At 40.4% G+C, this 20,714-nt stretch overlaps 1 protein-coding gene across 1 annotated transcript; it reads right to left on the bottom strand.

Moving 5' to 3' along the window:
- Nucleotides 1–432: 432 nt before the first annotated feature.
- Nucleotides 433–11,171, bottom strand: LOC109998009 (serine/threonine-protein kinase SBK1). The gene is made up of 4 exons (XM_020652710.3): nucleotides 10,990–11,171; nucleotides 5,298–5,570; nucleotides 3,617–3,819; nucleotides 433–2,805 (listed from the first exon to the last, which is right to left on the bottom strand). The coding sequence occupies exons 2-4, from the start codon at nucleotides 5,467–5,469 to the stop codon at nucleotides 1,987–1,989; spliced, it is 1,194 nt and encodes a 397-aa protein (XP_020508366.2). The 5' UTR covers nucleotides 5,470–5,570; nucleotides 10,990–11,171; the 3' UTR covers nucleotides 433–1,986.
- Between the last annotated feature and the right edge of the window lie 9,543 nt (nucleotides 11,172–20,714).

Below are 20,714 nucleotides of genomic sequence, written 5' to 3'. Positions count from 1 at the left end.
CAGGCTCCATCATAATGCTGCCTTCGTGTGCTCCTTGGAAACGTCATACTTCACTTCCCAGTAATGACGACATCCACGCATTCAAATGTTCTGGTCGGAAAAAAAGCAACAAACATGGAAGCTAGCTTTAAGGTTGTTTTTTCATATTTTCACATTGCATGTAAGTTTACACTGAACAACCGTGATCTAAAACAGCTGTTATATCATGTAAACACACCTCCGACAACAACACAGCTAGCTGGACTCGAGCCTCTCCCTTACTGTCGACAGTCATGACTCAAGAGACACATTTTCAGAGGATAAACTTGATTTCTGCTGAATTTATATGTAAAATGTCGCACATTCTTCCTGTAAGCTAATGTTACTAACATTAGCAATCAGATGCTAGCTATAGCTTCTCCGTTTACGGTAAAAAAAAAGATACAACAGATGTAAAGGCTTTTTTTAATTTCAAGGGTTTTTATTTCTTTTCAACACAGAAATTTCACTTCATGCAACACTTCAGCGAAACATAAAAACAGAGTGACATCTGAAACATGTAATCCCAAAATCTATAAATACTTTATTTTGTTGTTGTTGCATTTTCTACATTTGTCCATCACGTCTTACAAGTTCAGAGTTTCAATTTCCAGTTAACATTACATAAAAATAACTAAATTCAGAATGGGGGGAAGGGGGATATCTGAACCAGAATGTCTATTTTTTTTTAAATGAAATTCACTTATTTAATGTTTAATATAATTTGTTGAGGGAAAAAGGGTCCAAAGAAATCCCTTGTTTGATTATTATGTCATCTGCTCAATTAAAGGTGCAGTTTTTACTTTCTGTTATTAACCATGCAAATAAAGAACAAGGATTATTCGTGATACTTTTGAATATCACATCATGAAGTTTTGAAGTCAAATGTGTCTGACTGCACTTTAACGAGAGGACTGGTGAAAAGAATTTAAAGATAACCCTCAGTGCTGACTGTAAGGTACATGTCATCTGCTACTTTAAAGCTGCTTCAGGTATCACAGGGAAAAAACACATTTAGGAGAGAAAAAGGGAGGCTACATATGTCTGTTATTATATTAAATTCACAAGAAGTGGATGATGAATGTGTAAAACAGCAATCAAAGCAGAAAGTACGCTTTGATTGCTGTTTGCTTTGTTTGTAATGTATATTTTTATTTTATTTTTAAAACATGTTCGAAATAAATTTTTTTAAAATAAAATAAAATAAAAATAATAATTAAAATGTCGGTCAGTAAAGCCAAAAATCACCTGATTCTACAGACATTTACATTTCCACAGAATTTAACTTCACTGAGAGAAATAAAAAAAACAGATTTCTGACGTCAGGTGACCAAAAAACAAATCATAAATATAAAATCTAAATGAATAAATAAATAATTTAATTCCAATTTAAAAAATACCAAACAAAAGAAACACATACAGGAAGAAAACATTTTACAGACAGAAACCTACAAACAGAAGACATTTCATGATAACACACAACAGAGCCACCAGTCACAGAAATCAATTTGACTGAAAACGTTTCTTCTTCTTCTCAGATGACGTTTTTGCCACAACTCAATAATAAAACATTTCAACATATTGCTTCTGATTACGAGGATTTTTTTTGCTTTTTTTCACGTTTTAATTTTTTAAAACAGACTTCGAGTTTCTTCTAAAGTACAACTGAATCACTGAAGCACTTAAGCACACGGTCTTGAGAACAGTCGTTTTTAAACCACAGACAGGATTCTTGGCTCGTCTCTCCGCTCGTCTCCTCAGAACTCGTCGTCATCAGATATGAGTCGATCCAAAGTGAAGCTTCAACCTCGCACGGCGGACGCTGAACGCCACTTCGCTCTGTCATGTGTCTCCTCTTTTTTTCATGGAGACAGTTTTCTTTTTCAGCCTCCAGTGTTGACCAGACTTCCTGTAACCCCACCGAGGATTGCGTACATGCTAATGTTTTCTGAGGTACGATCAGCACCTCTACACACAGATCTCTATGGGCGTGGTCACCAGGATGCGCCCTCGCTCGTTGTTTTCTCGGTTGACTCGCTCGTAGCTGCCGGGGGAGGATTGCGAGCTGTTGGCAGACATGGAGGAATAGTGGGTGTCCATCATGATGCTGGTCTTTGATGCCACACATGAAGGGGACAGACTCTGCTGCATCAGACGGTCTACTAACCCCTCCTCCTCAGAAGACGACGAGCTGATGTCCAGAGGAAGAACGTTGTTTGCCAAACCGCCGCCGCCGCCACTGTTCCTGTTCTCAGTGTCCAGCATCCAGTTGTGGTTAAAGGAGCTGAAGACATCTTTCACGGAGCAGCGGCGCTCCTGCTCGACTGAGAGGAGCCGGCGAAACATCCGCAGAGCGTCATCCGTGAAGCGACGCCACTGCGACGGCACGGTGGCGGTCCGCCGCCGCTGCCAGCGCACAAACTCCTCGTAGAAGGCGTCGCCGAGCATCGCCTTCTCCCAGGGGAAGTTCCCCGTCAGCATGCAGAACAGCAGCACGCCGAACGCCCACACGTCCGTGCTGAAGTCCACGTAGAAACCGTCCTGCTGCGAGGTGTCGCACAGCTCAGGCGCCGTGTAAGGGATCGTACCGCTGACGCGCTTCACCGGAGAGCCGGCGCGCCGCGTCATGCCGAAGTCGGACAGCTTGACCTTCCTGCACTCTTTGTCGAATATGAGGACGTTCTCGGGTTTGATGTCTCGGTGGACCAGCTTCTTACAGTGCAGGTAGTCGAGGGCGATCGCCACCTGGTGGACGCACCGCTTTGCCACCGTCTCCTGGAGTCCGACCTGAACACAGAGAAGGAGAAGAACGGGAATCAAACCATGACAGGACTTAGCTTAACCATTCATGTTAAAGAAAAGTTGGTGGCGCTGGTGGCGCAGTGGTTAGTGTGCGCCCCATGTATGGAGGCTGTAGTCTTCTAAGCGGGTGGCTCAGGTTCAAATCCCACCTGTGGCTCCTTTCCCGCATGTCATTCCCCGCTCTGTCTCCCTGATTTTCAACTCTATCCACTGTCCTCTCTCTCCATTAAAGGCACAAAAAGCCCAAAAAAGAAATTTAAAAAAAAAGAAAAAGTTTAACTTTTTTTAATTAACTGTGTTTCTAGATCACGCTCATTTCAGGTAAATTTACATGCAGTGTGACGATACCAGCATAGTAAAGATCGCTAGCATTAGCATGCTAACGCAACAATGCACCACGAGTTGTTTTGGTTTCATGCTGGTGCTCAAGGGCGACATCTGCTGGATCAAAAAATTGCATATAAAGCCTTTATAAAGATTTATTTTTGGCCATTTTGTGCCTTTAATGAAGAGATAGGACAGTGGCTAGAGTTGGAAATCAGGGAGAGAGAGAGTGGGGAATGTCATGCGGGAAAGGAGCCACAGGCGGGAGTTGAACCTGGGTCGCCCCCTTGGAAGACTACAACCTCCGTACATGGGGCGAGCGCACTAACCACTGCATCACCATTGCCCCTCTATGACATAAATGAATGGATTTGTAGACCACTCATTGTGAGTCCAACATGTGGTCTAATGAGACTACAGGGGTTGTGAAGGACTTTTAAATAATGTCCCCACAAAAACCTGGACGGGTCACCTGAGGCGGGATGATGTCGAACAGATCTCCAGCGAGGGCGTACTCCTGAGCAAAGATGTAGTATTCATCCGTTTCGAAGGCGATGCCGAACATGTTGATGATGAAGGGGCAGGGCGACAGGTAGAGCGACACGCTGTACTCCCTCAGGAAGCTCTTCAGTTTCGTTGTCTTCTTCCTCAGAAACTTCATTGCCATTTTAGTGCCTAAAAGAAAGAAAAAAAAAAGGAGAGATTACATTACTCATTTTTCATTTCTCTCCTCCTATTCCTCCTTCAGCACATTAAAGCGTTTTAGGATTTATTTCCCAGACGCATAATTATGTTCAGAAGACTTAATTAAAAATCATTAAAAAAATGTAATGGAAAACTAAAATCTCCAATGTCACAGACTTAAATGGTGCTCGGGTTTCCAGACTGCCTCTGTTGCCACAGCAACCAGAATGTTGCTTTAAATGGAGTTACTGTCATGCTTAGTCCAAACAGAGGGCTAAAACAAGTTTACAAAAACAAAAGATGATTTCAGTTGATATCAAATACAAAAAGTTCTCATAACAAGAAGTAAAGCCGTCTGGTGTGGGAGCTGGCGGAGCCCTGTGACACATTAAAGGGTTAATCTGAAATATTAGAGACTACACAGTAACCTGGATTTCTGCCATGTCCGCCTCTGTGTGCACTTACAGTCAGCAAAGAGGAGACTCTTCTCCAATAGCACCAGGTCAGCTCTGAAAAGTGCTCCGTTTGTTCTAACACTTTAGCAAAAGGTCAAGAGGGGAGTGAGTGCTTGTTCTTAACGTGATGATACAAGAGAAGCTTCCCGTACGATGACAGGACTGTCTCAGCAACATATTTGTTTTTTCTGTTGTTATGAAACTTAAATGTGCAGAAAATTATCACAGGAGAACTTTAAAGGTATCATATTAAGCAAAAAACACTTTTCCATGTTTCAATAACCCTAATATGTGTTCCCAATCTGGAAATCTCCCCAATTAAGTCCATCCTCTCCGTCCTCTGCCTGCTCCACTTGTGTGCTCAAACTGTTCGTTTGGAGATTTTCCCTTTGTGATGTCACAAAGGCCAGTAACCCCTCCCCCAGGTGGGTGACACTCCCACAGCTAGGTGTTTGTTCTGCCCTAAATAATTGGGCATGGTGCAAGAAAGGCCGAGCCACATCCCCTTCCAGAGGGGCGTGGTCAGACACAGCTCATTTACATATTTAAAGGTACAGACACAGAAACAGCCTGTTCTGAGCAGGGCTGAAATAGAGGGGTTTAAAGGCATGATCAAATACAGGATCAGAGTGGATTTAGAACGAGACACTTCACAGATATATTTGGCAAAGATCTGAGACTTATTTGAAGTCATTAAAAAAACATGGAGCAGATTATTTAATGTGTTTTAAAGTTATTACTGCATCTTTTCAGTAGGAGGTGCCTTGACTATGACTGATGATTAATATGTGGATCTGTTCAGGGCGGCACTTTAGTGTGACAGCCAAAGGCTTTAGCTCTGCAGATGTTAAAAGTTTATCAGGATTAGAGTGTTTAAATGTGTTAAACCTCATTGCAGGGTTTGAAGATGTCTAAGGTTGTTCTGCTTTAAATACAAAACGTCCACAGATGAAGAAATCCCCCGAGCCCTCTAAAAATAAACCTTCAGTATCATCTTAAACTTGCAGTAGTTACCTCGGATCTTGTGTATGACCAGGTCCACTTTCCCGTAGGTGCCCTTGCCCAGCTCACACACCACCTCGTAGTATTTGTTGATGTCCAACTTCTCCAGGTTCTGAGCAGCGATGAGCTGCAGCTCCTCCAGGATGTCCATGGAGGCACGAGAGCCATGCGGCGAGGATGTCATTGTCGAGGGGAGAGACTGGAGACAAGGCAGACAGGATGAGGTTGTTGGAGGGCCCGGGAAAGAGCTGAGAGGGGTGGGGGGCTGGTCTGAGGTGGAGATTCCTGTGGAAAAGAAGGAGAAACAAGAAAAGGTTAATTCAGCATAACTCTTTTCCCTCCTAATCCTCCTCAGTTGCTTATTCCCCTCACAGTATGAAGTTTTCCTGTCGTACAGTAAAGAGGGCGGAGTCTCAGTAGACAAGACATAATAAAGAGGTAGCAGAAATCCAAGATGGCAGACGAAGAGTCCAACACTATAACAGTTTTTGCCTTTATAACAATGCCATGTGTAATTGGACATTTTCACAGTATTAACCAACAAGTTGTAAAGCACTGGTGAGCAGAAAAGAGAGAATGAAGCCGCTTCATTCTGGCACAAAGATTGCACTCGTGTGGTCGTGTAATATTAATGTCATCATCCTCACCCGCTCGCTCTTTGTGAATTTCTCTAAATATTCCCTGCTTTAGTTCACACATCGGCTCACCCCGACATCACACAGAAAATGTGACTAGGGGTTTGGCAAGGAAAAAAACATTTTCAAGAGTTTTGTGCATGTGTGAAACCACCATATGAGACTCTCATCCACCCATGTGTCCCACAGAAACCTTTACTGTAAACTCCTAGATGTGTTTTAGCTTCTGTAACTTTTACAGATAAGTGGTTTTCACAGGTAAGCGATGCTACAAACACACTATAGGGTGATCTTTCAGACCATGATGTATTGCTGCAAAATGTCGTGAAAATCAGTCAATAAGATAATCCTGCACTTTTGTTTCACATAACAATCGAAGCAAAATGAAACAAAGTCCGTCAACAGGAGCTGTGAATATGTGAAAATGAAAGATGACAACATGTGTCCAGAGATGTTCCTAATTTAAAACCAGAAAACTGCAAGGACAAAGCAGGTGAAGGCAATTAATCAAAGTCAAATTAGGTCCGGGAGAATTGAGACATTTACAGAACATATCCTGTGTTTTAAGCTTTTTAATGATCCCCAAATTAACAAATGTCTAAATCTCATCTGAGGTGTTTCCTGCTGACTGAACATCTTCAGCAGATCTGTCTCACCTTGCTCCCGCTTCCCCCTTGTCCTCCTTCTCGTCCTCATCAGCTGATCTACACTCACACGTCTCCTTGTCTTGGCCTTGGAGATCTCTGAATGATGGGGAAACTTCACAGCTCTGATGGTGCGGCAGAATTCCAACATCCCTCATTAACGGGGCTGAGAAAGTGTTGAACGAGACAGGATGTCCATCTGTGCTGCTGCTGCTCTGTGTGTGTGTGTGTTTCACATAACTCGAGGTTCAGCGTGTGAAAACAATAAAAGCAAACACAGATAATTCAGTCTGTTTATGTGGTAAGAAAAGCAGCGACTGTAAAACTGTCTCTTATTGTTTTCCATTATATCCTCATAACTTTAATGCAATCAGACCTCAGACACTTCTTAATATTGGATTTAATAAGGACACACCGACAACTTCATTTGAAAGTCAATGACATATCACTGGTTCTGTTTACTGCAGAAACAGCCAACAGGTTACGACCCCTGCAGGTTTCATCCATTTTTAAAGCTCCAACAAAGACATGCAGGGCCAAATATTTTTTACAATTCCCTCTTGTTTGGAATATTTATAGTTTCTGGATGGCCTTTTTGCTTTTAGGCCTTCTTCTGTTTTTTTCCACTTCTTTTCAGTCCTTATATTTTAGACCTAAGGATCATCTATTGACTTCACAGCTATGCTGATGACTCACATCTCTATAAAAGGTGTTGATTCTAAACACTGCTTGTTCTTGCAGTCTCAACTCAGTCACATAACACTACAGCTGTACTTATCAGGAGACTATATGTAAGCTATTTTTTTCAAAAAATTAATTATGGACTGTATAAAACATGGACGCTGTCTCAGTGCCATCACTCATTGGTTCCTAAAGAGGCATTTTGAAGCCTAACCTCAACAGTCACCATATTGGAAATGCTATCTCAACACTACTTTTGATCAATTTAAAAATAGGCAAAGAGGTGGAGTTGAGGTGGGTCCTAAACCACCTGTCAGTCAAGTCAACCATACAACTAAATATGCAAATTATGAAAAACTCTTCATAAAGTCAAAACAGATGAGTTATGAAAAACTTTCACCCGCCTTTCAGTATCTATGAGTAAAGAAATCATCACCAATCATGAAAAGTTTGTTGGGCTAATCTGGTTTTATTCTAAACACACAGAAACAGACTATATCTTCAGGTCAGAACATCTTCTTCTTTTCTCTGCACAGTGAAGCTTGAGCAAACTTTTATTTCACAGTCTTCAACTACTGCAAAGCAAATCTCACGGGTCTTCCTTAGAAAGCCAGGAAATCAATTACAGCTCGAACAGAGTGATGCTGACAGAGTTTAACTGGAAACACAAACCCCAAAGAGATCCCATCTCCTGTTCTACAGTCTCTGCACCAACATACAGGTAGTGTAGGACAGGTTTCAACACTTCTATCTTTATCCGACTGCTGTTTCTCTGCACAGTTATGATCCTGATCCACAGACAATTTCCTGCTCATGGAATAAAAATGTATCATACACTTAGGATGAAGATTTAAGCCGCGATCACCTGAGCCCTGAACCATTACATTCCTACATGTCACATAAACCTGACAAACCTAAGACTAACATGCAGCGTAATGATTTCTCTGTAGGAAAAACTGCACCTCATTAGCGCTGAGGCCAACATCGACCTGTAAAACATCAGCACCTAATTAATCACCGTAATGTGAAATCAATACATCAGCTAACTGAAAAAATACTTAATGAACAGATGATGCTATGTGGAGACTTATCTGACTGCCTATACAGTTGGAGGTACATTCTGCATTTTAAAACAGGGCAGAAGCTATAAATTATTTTGGAAATGAACCGTTAGTAGGTTGTTTTATTACCTGCCCTGTTCACCTGCTGGTCCTGTGGAGCCTGAATTCTGTGAATGCCTCATAAACAACCAGAGAGGGAAGGATTATCTACAGCTCAAAAAGTTAGTCAAGCAAATGAAAATTATCACAAATATTAAATCAAATTAATCCATTTCTCAGGGGGGGGAATCAAACATGATTGAATTTCAGCCTCTGAAATTTCAGGATTTAAAAAAATCTAATTAAAATCAAAATAATAAAGTTAGAAGCTTAAACCGGTTTCTTTAAAGGTCTATAAATATCCATGATTAACAGAAATGATTTAAGGTTTTACATGTATATCAAATTAATGTGAACAGTATGTCTCCGTCTTCTTCCGTTGTACAAATGTGAAGCCAAAATGCCACCAGGACATATTTCGCTGGTGACGTCATTTGGAGCCTAGACATGCACAGATTGTTACACTGTATTGTTATATTACGATACGTTTTCTCTCGCCTTTCCTCCTCTAAACTGCAAATCCGTTTAAATACGCTGCAAAGAGCCAAATTCGTCAACAGAGAAATGTCGATCATGACGTTACGTTTGCTCCATTTTCCATTAAATAGCTCAATAAAAGGAAACTAGACAGAAGAATGAACACTTGGGACACAAATCGACATGATAACTATCAGGACAGACTCTTTTAACTAGTTCACTTCATGTTCCATCTGTTGACATGGAGGAGGCAAGGTTAATGACCTATCATGCAGCAGGTCAGCAGGGGGAGCTTTAAATATCCTGGCTTCACTTTCAGGCAGCTGTTGCTCCGTCCATTTTGATACACAGCCTACAATCTATAGTCACAAAGTTAAATCCACATAAATGTATTGAGGTTGTTTCAGGCTCACTCCCATGTCTTATCCTGCATGAGCAATAAGTCTAACGTGTTTAAAACTCTCTGAATCTGCCCGCAGAGAAAAACACAACCACAGAGACTATGTCTGCCCCACAAATGTGTGTTGTGTGTATTTGTGTGTCTGTGGTGCAGTGAAGCTCTGTGACACTCTGAGTCCGTGTGTTGGATGCTCACTGAGTGCACTCCGTTAATGCGAACACGTCTCTTCTTCTGCTGTGAACTCAAGGCTGCCTGTCTGCTTTCCTCTCGTTCTTTCTTCTGATTTTATTTCAATGTTGAACATGTGAGCTGTGAACACGTGCAACAAAACCAGACTGACCTCTCAGTGTCCAAGAAAAATACTACCATTGAGCTGAAACGTGTGTTCTAAGTGTGTTCTCTAAAATGTCAGATAATGGAAATAAACACAAATCAACATTTTCAACACACACACAGGCAAACAAGTGGCATTTCTTAATAAATGCTTCATGTTCAGGTAGACTCAAATCAAACAGAGAGAAGGATAAAACATTTGGTTCAGGACAAAGGTGAACTGGTATCTACGCTTCTCAAGATCTTTGATTGGCAAAGAAGCCTAAATCAAAAGGACAAATGTGTGGGGTTTATTCAGCAGGACAATATAGATACATCTATGATATTACCACATGTTTTACTGAGGACATATTAGTGATTTTCAGCAGTTGATGGACTACATTACCTCATTACCTGTTTGAAAACATCGACCTTACCTAGCTCATAGACTCAAGATATCATGCTAACCACAACTACAGAGGTACATAATCGTTTTAACTTAATCCTGCAGACATCAAATTGTCAAAATTTTGGAAATGATCTCACTTCAGCAGAACCCCCCCCCCCCCCCAAAAAAAAAAAAATTCAGGTGTAGGATGACATTTTTATCACTTTTTTTTTTCAAACGCATTTGAAAACGACTAGTTTGAGTAATTATTATCAAACATTTGTCCATCAGCACATAGATTAATTGACTATCCATTCCTCAGAGGGCCCTGAAGGCATCATCTCTGCATCACAATGAGAAAGTAGAAAACTATGATTTTTTATTTCTACAAAGAACGAGAAATCTCAAACTGCAAACACAATAATTAATATTGACATTCAGGCTATATTAATATTAATAATCCCACCATTAAGCTTCCTCACCATCTGCTGTCAGGTTCAGCCAGTGTTTACAGTGTGCACAGTCTGTTCAGCTGCACAAAGACATGAAGCAGCTCTGCAGACACAAAGCTTTATCATCATCACCACCACAGCGTGCTGCAAATGTGCATCCAGGTACAGCTGGAGTGTGTGTGTGTGTGCGTGGGTAGAATCCTTAAAAATGTTGTGATCAATAATCGAACCGTGAAAAATAAAAGATAAAGAGATGTGCGGGTGAGTAGATGGAGAGAGCAGCTCTTTTGTTCTGCTCAGTCACTTTGTGCATCTTCAACTTTCTGTGCAAGAATTTTTAATGTGATTTAAACACAGCTTTTTTTTTTAAATGAGCTGAGAATATTTACAGGTGACAGTGAACACACCATCAGTCCTGTGATGGTTTGTAACTGAGCTGCACACACAGACACAATAAAGAGACATGAGATCGTGCAAGGAATCAAGACACATTAAAGGACACAAACGAGCATTCATTGTGAGTAAAATTGATTTGAACACCTGATCAGCACTTACCTTTAAAAATGCAGAATCTGTAAATCAATCCAGACAGCACGTGCCTCTGTAGGACCACGAGAGGAAATGTCTCGGGTCTTTAAATTCTCTATTTTCTTGCTCTTCACGCTGATGATGAAGAGCCTCCTTCTCCTCTTCCTCCTGTCTGTCTCTCTCTCTCTCTCTCTCTCTCTCTCTCTGCTCCGCTGCTGATCAGCAGCTCTATTGTCTGCACACACAGCAAGAGGCCCCGCCCACTGCAGATACCAGCCAATCCGAGCGCGGAGCGGCGGTGTGATCCTCTGCGACGACGCTGCCTCCAAGGAACTTAGGAAATTACAACTTCATGGTGTCGAGTACATTGTTTGGTACACTTAAGCTATGCTGGCTATGCCTACTGCTACTGCTACAGCTTTAGATTTTTATTTTACATATGGGTAAATAAAATGTTTGATGTAGGTTCAAATTAAAATAGAGATTGCCTTTATTCATACTGAAACTATTATTTCCAATATAAACACACCAAATGATCCATTAACTAGCCTAGATGACATCAGCACACCATATTTTCAATAACCCAAATAACAAAACAATGATCAATCATTTATAGTGCTTAATACAGTTAAAATGGATTCAAATAACAGTAATATTAAAAATACAAGAAACTACCTTTAGGAATAAAAAGTATGCTTGTATTCATTAATCTTAAAAAAAAAAATGTTTTGAGGAATAAACTTGTAGATGTCATAATTCATGTTGGAATTTTAGAATTAAATAGAAACTGCTTATTGTCTTTAGACATTTCGATGATGAAATCAAGAGACACTTTCACCTGCATGACAGGCAGGCATCTACATTTACATGTAAAAGCATGCGTTCAAGAAACAGAACATTGCACTGTAAATAATGAAAATTGCACATGTAAAACAATTTAAAATGCACCAGTGTTAAACTACAACAAAATATTGAGGAAAAAAACACCAAAAGGGAGAGCTGTGAGACTCTGCGTCCATGTGTCACCATCTTAAAACAGATACGATACGATACTATAGGCCTACTATACGATATGATATGATACGATATGATACAATACACTTTATCTAAGTGCATTACATGACAGGTAGATGAGATTTAAAACTTTGACACAGATACTACTTTCTAGATTTTGTTCCAAGGTCATTTAAAATAAATAAACCGGTAGATTGTGAGTTTTCCGACGTCCTGTGAACGCAGCATACAGATGAAAGCAGAGCACAACATGTCCCGATGTGAGGCTCAGACTCTGCTGCATATTTAAATCCGAGGTTTTCAATGAACGAGCGTTTGAAGCTGCTGAAGCTTCACTGAGTGACAACATCAGACAAACATCAGAGGTTTCTGAGTGCCTGTGTGTTACATTTCTCTCCGTGTGCATTTAAGTTGTAAAAGGCTGCTCCAGTTATTCAAAGAAACCAAAGTGACTAAATAAATGAATGCAAACGAACTGCTGTACACTGTAAAAATAAATAAATAAATCCAGTTGTTTGGGCTGCAGTAGAATATTAAATTGACTGAATTTGAGATGATGAGAAGATAGAGACAGAAGAGACATTTGCATTCATTCAAAACAAAAAATCTTGTTAAACTTACTCATAATTTTTTTAGTGTAACTAAAAGATTACATGTCATACTCATGTGAACTGTTATGTTGTCATGTCAACACGGTATCTCCTTTGTATTTAAATCCAAACTTGAATATGAACGAGGGACCGTCGAGCTAAGTGAGGCGACAGCGGTCACTGCTACCTTATCCACTTCAGTGTTATCTTTAGCGTCTATATTTATATCATGTTCCACTTTTAATATAAGGTATATCCTTTTCGAGTCGTATTCTTGATTTCAGTTGAATCATTTCTGTAAGTTTGAAAGTTTAAGGCTACATTAGTTGGGAAGACATAACAGAAAATATTGAGTCATTTTCACTAACTCAGTTAAACCGACAATAATTTGCAACCCTGACTCTTTTTCTTTTCTTTTTTTTTTACAGTGTAACACTGAACTCTTTTTTTCATGTCATAAGAATCAGAAGAAGCATCCAGGTCCATTAAGAATTGCCCGCACCATGCATTCTTCTTAACGTCCAGCAGGGGCAAATAGAAGCAAGACTGTGAGAGCTTCTGATGGGGTCATGTGTTGTACTTTGTATCCATGACGATCCGAGCACATAGAAACCTTTCTATGACTGAACATGAGCTGAAGTGATGGATTAATATATCTTTTGGCTTTTTATTGATTACAGTTTTTTTTTTCAGTATACTATCATAGTTTTAAGATTGTTTGGACAAAGTGGAAGATGTTCAATGTTTCGGAGTCAGAGAGGATGAGGATGTGGATGAAGGAATTCTTTGGATGACGGTGAATCATAAAGTGAGCCGCAGAACGGTCCAGTAGATTGTTTCAGTGTTATCTGTTAGCTCGTTAGCATCTCGACACCTGTCTGACTGCATTAGTATGATTCATTCTCCTCACACACACACACACACACACACACACACACACACACACACACACACACACACACACACAACACACACACACGTGTAAAGAACAGCATTAGTAGATTAGTGTCCTAACTCGCACTTTGTTTACCCCCCACACACACACACACACACACACACACACACACACACACACACACACACACACACACACACACTGAACAGCTGGGATTCCTTCTATCAAGGTTACAGAGGCAATATCCCAGAATGCCGAGCAGCATCCTCCCCCATGTGTGTTGTGTTTAATCTACAGGAGTGGGTCACAGAGGAGCCTCTCCTCAGATAAACCAGACTCTGCTTCCCGATGATGAGAGGACAGATCAGGTGAGAGATGACTATGTTACAGTAATGTAGCGTTAGCTTAGCATGAAGAGAAACAGGTTAGCTGCTGCAGTGATTTATCCTGGAAAACCAGGGATGGTTTCCCCCCCCCCTCTGTTTCCAGCTTAGCCCAACAACTGCTCACTATTTCAACGTCTCAACATACTCAGTAAAACAGTTCAATCCAGTTTATTTCACATGATATGGAGTCATTTCTTACCCCCAACACCTTGTCCTGTTTAGTGTTGATATATGTCTGAATGTAAACAGCTGAGTCATGCTGTGCTGTATGTTAATAATGTCTGTATATTGTGGAGGATTAGCTGATGAGGACTCTGCAGACCGGTCTGTCCTCAGTCTGTCCGCCGCCCCCCGCCCCCCAGGGTCAAATCATCAGAACTATAAATCCTCTGTGCTGCTGCTTCCTGCTGTTTGTTATAAGGACAGAGGCAGCGGCAGGTGAATGTCTGAATATGAACACCTGATCACTGAAGACGTGTGTGAGATGTGAAGATCGTCCTCCCACACACACACAAACTGAGAGAGAGAGAGAGAGAGAGAGAGAGAGAGAGAGAGAGAGAGAGAGAGAGGGCAACACGTGTGCACTCAGCTCACGTGCTCACAGGAAATAAACTGAACCCTGACATTGCTTTTTTCCCTTTTAGCAGCTCTGTAGAGGGAATATTTATTTAATTTTGTACATCCTTCCTGTGTGTGTGTGTGTGTGTGTGTGTGTGTGTGTGTGTGTGTGTGTGTGTGTGTGTGTGTGTGTGTGTGTGTGTGTGTGTGTGATGTGTCTCCTTAGAAACCCATTAGTAAAACCAGTGTGTCACAGTCCCCAGTAAAGCACAGTAATATATATCAGGGCCTGTTCTCGGGAAATGTTCCAGATGAGGATGATTAAAAATGATAAACATCTTCAAAGCTGAATCACAGGAACAGACAGCAAAATTACCCACAATCCTCTGCAGTAAACAGTGAGTCAGAGTCACACGAGGAGCTTGTAGCTGTTGGGAGAAGTGATCAGTAAATGAAGAAAATCAGAGTGCTTCCTACCCTTACTTAGAGGTTAAGAAAAGTGTCTAACATCACTTAAGCTTCCTTTGTGTGACAGTTAGGTCTGTTTTAAATTTCTACTTATGATTAATATAGTTTTTTTACCCAAGGAAATGTCACCATGAAAACATAAACACAAAGGAAATAAGAGTATACTGGCACAAGCAGCAGCTTGAAATAAATACCCTTAAAAAAACGAGTAAGAACCGCCAGACGTCCAACATCTTCTTGACTTTGTTTGGTAAATGACAGAGAATTGACATTTACGAAGTCAAATTATGTGACCTCAGCAGCAGCAGCAAAAAACAGCTGATGTTGAGGAAATGCTGAATGCTGAAAACTCGTAAGCGTTTTGTACATAAAATAGACATTAGACGAGCAATGAACTCTTAAAACCAAACACTCTCAGGTCTGTTTTTCAGGCTTCAAGGATGCTTCAGAAGATGAGGCGGTGGGTTTGTTTGAAGAACACTAAACAGGAGTCAGTTGTCCATTCACCTGTGGGATTAATCAACATGTTCAAGTTATATTTACAAAAAACTCCCAACTGTTAGGGGACACAAGCCTTAGAAAAGACAGACATTTAGAAACAAAATGAGAGTAGGAAGATATTTTAATTCATTTGGCATTTTAAATATAAATGTTGAACTTTCACAACCGAATAGTATATAACATAATTCAGAGGAGGGACATATTACGCCTTACATTTGTCCTTTTTAACATAAAATACATTAGACAACAAAACCTCAGCCAGGATTCTGTGAGGCAGGATGAATTCAGCTTTTTGTCTCTGGGCTCTGCAGCTGCAGGATGTAATTCAAGCAGACACATAATTAGCTGATGAAACAGACAGGATGAGCCCGGAGCTGCTGCACTCCACGCAGGGGACATTTACATCCATTTACATGACTGTTTTAAAAAGACAAGAGATATTCTGACTGGATTATCTGATTCTTTTAGGAAGGATTAAACTGGATAAACACTGAAGGACTAAATGATTTAGTGTCTATCAAAAAAATAATTCCCTAAAATGAATCCATAAGTAGAACTAAACCCCAGCAGCTACATCTTTCTGTTGTTACAGTTTAAGTAGGGGATGCTGTGTGGGTTTTTAAAAAAAAAAGAGAAATGTAGCCCTGAGAGCAGAATGAGACATTTAAAAAAAATTGTTTCCAAGGTGGTGGCAAACTTTTTTTTTTCTACTTATGCACGCCTAGAAAGTTCATGATGTGCACAGAGATTGCAGTGGTTGTGCACTGATTGCAGGATATAAACGTCATCGCCCCTGATCGCTCACTCGCAGTGACTTTTCCTGAATATTTCCTGCTGCATCCTCACATCACTCCACCCTAACCTCATGCAGAAAATGTACAGGGGGCTGTCAAGTCAAATTCCATCTATAGTGGGGGTGAAAAATTCAGCTGTTTGCATTCACACATGTTGCTTTTTTTTGTGCATTTGTGAAATGGGCTCATGAATAACTAAAACATCTTTAACTTTAACTTCAGTTATAATTATTGGGACAGAAACTGGGACAGAAAAAGTAAAGAAAAAGTAAACAACGGTTTTGATGTAATTGAAACTTTATGAAAAATATATTTTTATTTGACAAATTGTCCCAATAACTCGTGTTACACAAATCTTTTCCTGGTGGTTATACACACACATGGATTTGATTTTTGTAATTTTAATTTTTGATTAAAGAAAGAAGAACACTGAGTAAAAGTCAAAGCTCCTTCAGCAGCGAGACTGATGCAGGTCTGTCAGGACTCAGATGTCGGATGTCTCAGATGTCGTTCACACTCTTCTTCATCATCATCAGTGTCCTCAGCTCGTGTCACTTCCTGTTAGAGATTATGAAAAAAAAACCCAGACAGATCACAGATGGAGAATCTAACATGAAGACACCAGAAAAAAAACAGACTGTGATCCCAAAAAAAACCCCAGAGAAATCATGAATGAATGCATGAAGACTGCTTATATAAATCTATTAACATATTAAATCATGCTTGTTATGTGAATATTTGGTTTGTTTATTTTAAAATGGTTTTGCTTATTCATGATGAAACATGGTAAAAAAAAAAAAGAAGAAAGAAGTCATCATACAACAGTTACACAATTTACTCAAATCAGTGCATTGTGAAATACACAATCACAATTCAAAGTCCTGTATTTAAAAACAAACCTTTCACTCAAAATACAGGATGGCGATAAATAATCAAAGTAAAAGTATAAACTGTGGAGTTATATCCGAAATGACAGATTTTTTAGTTTTAGATGATTCAAACCACTTCTGCAAAACGACCTTTTGAGATCTTTCACTGATTGAATATCTTCTTTCCTCCCTTCATTCATCCATGACAGAACTGCAGTTCCTTTTTGTCCCAGCAGAGGGAGCTGTAAGCAAACATAATGTGAGGCGATGCAGCTTTTGAGCTGTGAGGGAGGGGAACTGATGTTTCAAAATGACTAAAAGCTGTTTTCAGGAGATGTGGAGGATGTGATACTATAGTGAAAGTAACAACACCATAAAAGGATTGTTACAAGTTTAATGTCCTGCAGTGAAAATGTCACTAAAGTTGAAGTCAAATGAAGCTTAGAAAACAATATAAGTAAAAGTACTTGATGCTGGAGAATGTACCCTGTGATTAAACTATTATCATACATCATTAATAAAGAAAACCAAGTGTTACCAGACAAAGAAAAGGTGTTTCCTCAGCAGTTCTTTTGGGTGGTCATGGTGCTATATAACACCTCTAATGGCTCTACATCATTTGACAAAGGTGCTATATAGCACCTTTAAAAACAGGTGCTATATAGGCTACAGTAGTGTGTTCTTCAGGTGCAGAGTTTTGAAAACCTGAAGAAGACCTCTGGTCGAAACATTGTGATTAATAAAAACCTTTTTTAGTGGCATTTGAGGCAGTGTGCAGGTCTACCTTCTTCTTCTTCAGTTTGCTGTTTTTGCACTGCCCTGCACCAAGACGTGATGTGTGAATAACTACCTCCTTTTTCTCTGCTATATACAGTAGCACCTTTAAAGATAGGTGCTATATCCAGCGTGTATCAAAAATGATTCTCAGTTCATTCAGGACACTTGAGGAACTGCGGTTCCTCAAGTGTCTGCCTCTGCTCAGAGGTTGCTGCTTGTGTTCACCTCCCCATGTTGTCTTGTACTTGTCAAAGAAACATGATGTGATGAATTCAGCTTTGTTCACAACAGATGAAAGGTCAGATCTCTAAGTAATAAAAGTAAACGCTGCAGCTTTGCGATATTACTTTCCCTGAACAATACGAGGCCGTATTTATGCCAAACTAAAGTCTTCACTTTGACCCTGATGGCTCTCCTCCAGCTCAGTCTTCCTCACACACCTTCGTCTCCAGACGGGATTTCCTGTCTGAGGGAGGGGCTGTGTCTCAGGAACCCCACCCCCCGCAAACCCATCCCCCCCAACTGACACCACCGCCCAGCACAGATACTGGGATCTGTATTGGGAAATATGAAGGAAGCAGTGACAGACTCTTCATATTTAACTGCTTACCATTCTTTGTTTCCTGCTTTCATTGTTTCCCATGAACAGGAAGGATGATCCTCACACAACCGTCACTGCTGATCTTAATATTCTGAATTCTTAATGTACTTTTAAGGGCATGAAGCCTAACAGGCAAGTTCTTCAAGGCATCACATTAGTGTAGTGTGGGTTTGAACCCTGAACGTGGCCTCCTGTGTGAAGATCCACACTAGAGTGTGGATCGTGATTTTGAACAACCTTATATTGTGGAAAGTACATAAACCCTACTACAGTACACACCGACAGGCAGCACAGTGGTATAGTGGGAAGCATTACTGCCCAGTGTGAAGGGAGAAGGAAATGCAAAGGCATAACTTTCTCCACCGCTAAGAGGAAGCTTGCACAATTTAAAACCTTTGTGTGTACAGTGTGTCGGGAATTTAGGTTTTTAGGGTATTTTGCCTTCACCAAAAAGATGTAGTGAAACAAAATCTGCAAGAAATAAGTCCTTATTGTGGATTTTATAAGAAGGCTTTGTTTACTTGTCAAGATGGCTTGTAAATCTTAAAAAAAAAACAAAAAAAAAACAGGTCGGCAGTCTTTATCTGCTGATATTGAGAAAAATGTCCATGATTATTGATCTGTACTTCTCTGGCCGCGGGTCTGATGAACTTGAACATCCTCTGTCAGCAGTTTGAGCTCCACATTCTGACTCAGCAGCTAAAGAACGCAGACGACTTGAGACCTTAGCAGACAAGACTCTGAGGTAAATAAAGTGATTTTAATGTGTGTGTGTGTGTGTGTGTGTGTGTGTGTGTGTGTGTGTGTGTGTGTTTCTGTCGGTAGGAATTCAGGCTTTTTTGACCTCTCAGTCTGAGAGACAGCGTAGACCAGAGATCTTCTCTGAGCCATCAGAGGATGACTCCTGGTTAAACAGACAAGCTCAACACAGCTGTTACCCCCAGAAAAATACCTCAGGTATGTTAAACAAAGACAGAGCAATAACTCAAGAACAGCATTGAGGTACTTTACAGGACATTTCCCACCAATACTACCTTATACTCCACTTTCTTACAGAGTAATATTTTACTTTTTCTCCAGCACAGCTCAATACACAGGAGAAACATCAGCAGCCTGTTTTAATAGTTACATAATATAAAACTCGTTCTGAACAGTAACTCTGTGCCTGACCTGGATCAAACTTCAGTTTAAAACCCTTCTGTCCAAGGTTAAACTGGAAAAGTTATTTCTGACCCTTAGCAGTAAATCTGTCTGTGATCTCCGACGTCCTGAAACTCCAGGAACAGAAACACCAACAGCTACACAAACATGAACTTGTGACCTAAAGACAAGTTTTGTCGCCTTGTTTGACCCGCTGACACGATTGTTGTATTTACGCACGAGTCTGAGTACACGCAGTAGTAACAATGAAGCTGGAGTTTGCTCATTTAAACAAGTTAAAAATCGTAATAGCACAGTATGCTGATGACATGCTCCTTACCTTTAGAGAAAACGTTTCAGTTGCATCTAATTACAGCTAATAAGCTAATTAGCAGAGTAGCTAAGAAGCAGCTTGCTGGTTAGGAAGCATTTACTGTCTACATTAGAACACATATATGACCTTACATTTTTATTGCTATGGCAATTTGGAAATAGATAAATATTAATGGACAAAGCCTGAGTGATGTCACCCATCTGTTTCGACAGACGGCTCTGGAGGCTCGTCAGTGTTCAGATTGTTATTTTGAGTGTCTGACCACATCACAGAAAGGCTCCCTCCAGAGTAAGACCTTTTTGTTCAAGAGGAAGACTCTTTTTCAAACATTTAACTTCACTAAATTCACGTTAGCACTGTTTTTGAGACGCATGCATTAGTGAAAATGAGCAACAGCTGTTTCTTGTTAGCTTTGAGTTTAATGCTTATTCCTCTCTGTGATGAGGTGGAGTACAGGTACAGGTGAAAAAACCTGCAACGAACTGAAAAACTCGTCCAAAAAGCATGCTTATAAACATAAAGGTTCACACTCAGGGAAATGCTGTTTAAGAGGATTTCTGTTTAAAAAAAGCAGCAGGAAGCTTCACACTCAGCAGCTTTAGGTGTGTTTACACTTTAATTACAACCTCAGATGTGCTCACAGATATTCGACTTTTGCAGCATTTTGCAGCAAGTTTATGCCGATATAAAACACAGAGGCTGAACTGTGCAGAGAGTCAGCGGAAAGAGCTCAGCTGGAAACCACAGAGGCTATAAACAGCTGACGGCACACCCAGAAGCTCCACCCGCACACACAACACAGATACACACACACAGATGGAGAGA

The sequence above is a fragment of the Labrus bergylta genome, chromosome 16 (assembly GCF_963930695.1).
Source record: "Labrus bergylta chromosome 16, fLabBer1.1, whole genome shotgun sequence".
Lineage (NCBI taxonomy): Eukaryota > Metazoa > Chordata > Actinopteri > Labriformes > Labridae > Labrus > Labrus bergylta.
The sequence above is the reverse complement of the archived record's forward strand: the minus strand, read 5'-3'. Positions and strand labels throughout refer to the sequence as shown.